This window comes from Mangifera indica, chromosome 7 (assembly GCF_011075055.1).
Source record: "Mangifera indica cultivar Alphonso chromosome 7, CATAS_Mindica_2.1, whole genome shotgun sequence".
Lineage (NCBI taxonomy): Eukaryota > Viridiplantae > Streptophyta > Magnoliopsida > Sapindales > Anacardiaceae > Mangifera > Mangifera indica.
In genome coordinates this window covers 16,060,608-16,065,653 of record NC_058143.1, presented here as the reverse complement: position 1 = coordinate 16,065,653, position 5,046 = coordinate 16,060,608, and the positions used below count along the sequence as shown (strand labels likewise).

At 30.9% G+C, this 5,046-nt stretch overlaps 1 protein-coding gene across 1 annotated transcript; it reads right to left on the bottom strand.

Moving 5' to 3' along the window:
* Positions 1–3,087: 3,087 nt before the first annotated feature.
* Positions 3,088–4,742, bottom strand: LOC123220592 (ethylene-responsive transcription factor ERF062-like). Its single transcript, XM_044642855.1, has one exon. It carries the CDS (start codon positions 4,607–4,609, stop codon positions 3,347–3,349), a length of 1,263 nt encoding a protein of 420 aa, XP_044498790.1. The 5' UTR covers positions 4,610–4,742; the 3' UTR covers positions 3,088–3,346.
* Positions 4,743–5,046: the final 304 nt, after the last annotated feature.

Sequence of the window (5,046 nt, the reverse complement as noted above, 5' to 3'; positions counted from 1 at the left end):
AATTTTCTTTTTCTCCCTTTTGAAATTGTCGAAACTAATAAATACAATTTTTTAAGATTAAGTTTTTATCCTTAAAAGATAAATTGAGTGATAAAAAAGAAGGTTTTTATATATAACAGAGAAAAAGTTTAAATCTTTTTTAATGATATATTAAGATCAAAATTTTAATTTATTTAATTCAGTAATTGTGAAATTATCAGTTTTTAAACTCAAAGTTTGACCTATTGAATATAATTAATTTGATCCTAAAAGAACAGTTTGATTTGAATAAAATTTTTTGTTACCAACCGAAAAAAAAAAAATCATACTACAGATCCACCTACTTTATTTTAAAACTAATTTTCTAAAATTTCAATTATGTATTTATTAATGGGTGGGCACAATTTGAATCTAGGAATTTTTCATGATTTCATCTTTACACTATACAAAATTAAAGTCCAAATTGACAAAGAAATTTTTTTTTAATCATGTATGACGTTATCAACCACCCTAAAGCTCGGTGAAACTCAAATTGGAAGAAGGTGCCTAACTCATTTACGAAATGTTTTTTTTTTTTGGGTCAAATTTAATATTGAAAGATTGACTTGTGCATGTCTCTTTCTTCCAAGAATAATTATATAATAACTAAAAAGGATAAGTATGCTCATTTATTTTCAAGATGTTAATTATTTGAGATATTAATTCCTATGGCCACGGTTGACTTTTATTGGAGATTAATAAAATTATGAGTATATATTTTAATGTATAATTTAGGTATATAAATAATATATTATTATATAATTAAATAATTTTAAATTAAAAATAAAATAATATTTAATTAGATAATAATATATTATTAATATATTCAAATTATATATATAATATTACTTTGAAGAGATAAATCATTCTACGAAACTATGTAGCTTAAAGGGTCTCAAGGTTTTACCTCCTTCTTATTGTTCATATTCATCTTGTTTGAATAATAATATTTGAAGAATCAAAGGATAATTGCACCTTTTCAATTGATGAAAAGTAATCTTAATTAATTACAACGTAGTAAATGAGTAACTTATTTTTTTATTTATACTTGACAAACTTGACAAGTCTTGTTTTTATTTTTCCCTTTTACAAGTTGATTGGGTTTGAATTTTTAATAAAATTACACATAGTTATTTTGAGTATACGAATAAGTATATATTTAATATGTGTTATTAAATTATTCGATAATTTTGAATTAAGAATAAAGTAATATTTAATTACATAATAACAAATCATATGTGTATTTATTTGCATATTTAAAAATAGATATATATAATATTGTTCTTAAATTTTAATAAAAATAGTGTTATGTACCTTTAGTTTTGAATACTCAATTAAATATCTAAATAAGATATTATCATGTGACTGAATATTATTTTATCTTTAATTATTAAAGAAATATTAAAAATTGGTATCCACAGATATACTATTTGAATAAATGACATATCAAACACATCCTAAATAGATTGGGCATTGTGCATCACATGAGAGACCAATTGTAAAGCAAGACTTAGGTTTTTTAAGGCAAATAATCTCTTTGAATGGCAACATATATTAAGAAAAAAAATAAATCAAATGATCATTGAGTTTGACTTTTGAGAGACTGTACACAATCTTCAAGAACTACAACATTCAACAAAGATCTATAAAGATGAACATGGAGGAAATAAACCTTGCAGGCAAAGACTGAGAAATTATCAATAATAAGATACAAAACAGAAAGAAATAAGAAAGGATTAATTCCCAGGTAATTGACTGGAGACATTTTCCCTGTTGTCTTATGATATATTTTCAGAAAGAGAAATTAGAAAAAATTCAAGAGCATGCCAAGATGAAGTCTCAAAAGAGCATAAATGAGGAAGAAAGCAGTCCATTAGAGTTTAAAATTACACGTACTCACTTTAAATACACAAATTTGTATATATTAGATATGTGTTATTAAGTGATTGAGTGATTTTGAATTAAGAATAAACTAACACCCAATCACATAATAATATATCTTTTATTTATTTATTTGTATACTTAAAAATAGATTACCATAACATTGGACTTAGTAAAATTGATAGCTTGTGGTGTAAGATTGAAGCTCTAAGGCCATGCTTGCCAATTGACTACAATTGGGTCCAAAAAGGCCTATCATAATTTATCCAATTCCTTAGAGAAGTTATATATTAATGGGAGAAAGATTGCATAGCATAATGCATTCATCCATCCTTCAAAAAAAGAAACCAAACCGCATTATGTAACTACCATATAATATGATTTTGAATGAATTTATCACAAACAAACCCATTTATTGAATCTGAAATTAGAGTTTGATAATCCCTGATTTTGTGATTTAAAGGGCAATACGTAGATGTGTTTTAAAAGTATGTGATGACATGTTAAATACTTCTTTATATACGTGATGACACATAATATCTTTTGATGATGTGCGGAAGTGCATTAGTGGTGCATTTAACAAGTCTTCTAAATGCATAAAAATAGTGAATCATACCAAGTGGTTGCACATAATAATGTATAATCGGTTCTTAATAGTGTGTGTGCATGCATAAAGACTGGTTTAGACAGCATGAAAAAGTCTAAACTAGTGTATGAAACACACTAGTTTTGGTCTTTTCTAGCCCTATATACACCCTTGTTACTGAATATTATATATGTACATATATTAAAATTCAAAGGTCTAAATTAGTACATTTTTGCTGCTAAACATGTATTATGATTGGGCCATTGATATTATATTTTAATTAGAATAACAGCTAAAACCAAGACTAAATACAAATAAGCTCCCTCTTTCATGCCTCATACAAACAGGTGCGAGGGAGATGACATTACCTATTACACCAAAGGAACCGGAATTATATGCTTTTTTATGACAAAAAATTGTCATAATCACAACAGATGCCTATTGCAAATACACATACCAATTCAAATTGGCCCCATTATGACTCAATTTCTTTCCATATTTTTGTAGTACCAATATATAAATATAAACCATTTGACTTTAGAAGAGGAGCAACCATCAGCCCACCTTCCACATTCTAAATTTCGCAGCCACTACAACAAATTTATGCTATTCTTCTTCTCCCAATATTCTATTTTATATATAATTTTAAGCTCCACTCAAACAAAAACATATCGATAAGTTAATCCCTATTAGAAAGTGCACAAATTTAGGAAATTAAATGGAAAATAACATAATATGCCCAGTAATTAATGTAATTTAAAAAACAAAAAAAGAGACTAAAGGGCTCCCCAATGAAGAAAGTAACATAATTCCTCATGAAATTTGATTTTAACAAAAGCAAAAAATAATAAAAGTTTGTCATCAATCAGAGACCAAAAGAGCATCCCAAATCATATCCATGTCCAAGGAGGGCATTCTACTTAGCTGAACAGTGTCCATCTCCGGTGAAACCTCTGGGATTTTCTTGCTATTTGCAGTCACTTCAGATCCAACTTTACTCTCCAACTCAAACTGCCAGTTTGTTGTTGATGTTTTTTTTTGTGCGTTTTGGCCCGAATTTTTTAGTACTTTAACTGTGGATGAAGTTTTCTTTGGTGATGTCGATGGCTGCTGGTGTTCATTAGCCTTTTTGTTTGCAGAAATGTCTTGGGATAATGCCTGCAACTTCGCTTCAAGAAGAGCCGCCGTTGTTCCATTCAAAGAACTCATCTTTAGCTGATGCTTCCGTTCTGGAAAATTCAAATGTGCATATTCTCCGCGGAGCATATATGCCGCTGTGTCATAAGCCTCAGCGGCTTCTTCCGCCGTTTCGAAAGTCCCCAACCAAACCCTCGTTCTATTTCTCGGAAGCCTTATCTCTGCAACCCATTTACCCCAGTGCCTTTGCCTCACCCCTCTATACAGTTTTCCCGGTGATGAGACTGATGACAAATTTGAACCCTTTTGATGCTGGTTTAGCAGCTTTCTTCCTGTGTATTTCATCGGTTGTGTTTTAGTAGTACTTAGCCAGTAATCACTGAAGCCTTTGGACGAATAATTTGCAAAACTTTGATTGATTTTGAGCCATTCGTTGCCTGGTTGACACTGAATATGGCCAAGTTGCGGCAAGTGTGGAGAATCAGCCATTTGTGTGGAAGGATTTAACAAGGGAGGCTCCTGCAAAAACAAAGTTAAATTTGGGAATTTCGATGTGGTGGATAATGAAGATGGAGAAGGCGGAGCTTGAGTTATTTTGGGAAAAGATTCCAAGAAATTTACAGGAATGAAACTATCTTTAACATCAGAAACCGAAGCTCCACCGTGTGGATGAACACAACTCAATCCTGAAACAAACCGATCTCTAATGACATCTTGTTTTACAAATCCAGGAATGTTATTAATAAAATTGGCACCAGAAACCTCTTCAGCCGATGAACTTGACTCAGAGCTCGAAAACAATCTATCAGGCGAGGAAGATGAAGAGTTCATGTTATTGCCACAGCCATTGTGATAACCACAACCATTTAAGGCACCCCAGAAGATTGAATCCCCGAAAAACTTCGATCCTGAAGGCGCCACACCATGAAAATAAGATGGCGTTTCCTTGAGCATGAAGTTTTCCATTTTCGGAAACTGATCTTCCATATGTATGTGTTTTTTGTTGCAGAGAGAGAGAGAGATAGAAAGGATGGAAATCAAGGCAGTCTGTAATATATAGTAATGCTAAAAGCACACCTCAGCTCAGGCCTCAGAAGAAGTAAATGCTAAGACTAAACAGATAATTTGCTAAAGCAAAAGTTATCGTCTGACTCAAATCTACTTGTAATTCTAAAGAATAAGGTCACCACTCACCACCTTCCATTTTGCATTCGTGCTTCCCATTCTGTCATCAGCCAATTAGAACATGACAGCTCATTTCCCTGTGCTTACCTGTCACCTAGGGTTCTTATTCTTTAGATGGATATTCTACCATTTAAATGACTCCATTTGACCCTTAGTGAGTAGCTTAAATTACAGCGGAAAAAATTTAAAACATAAGAGAGCAAAAGTTTAAATATTTTTCAATGACATTTCCAAATTAC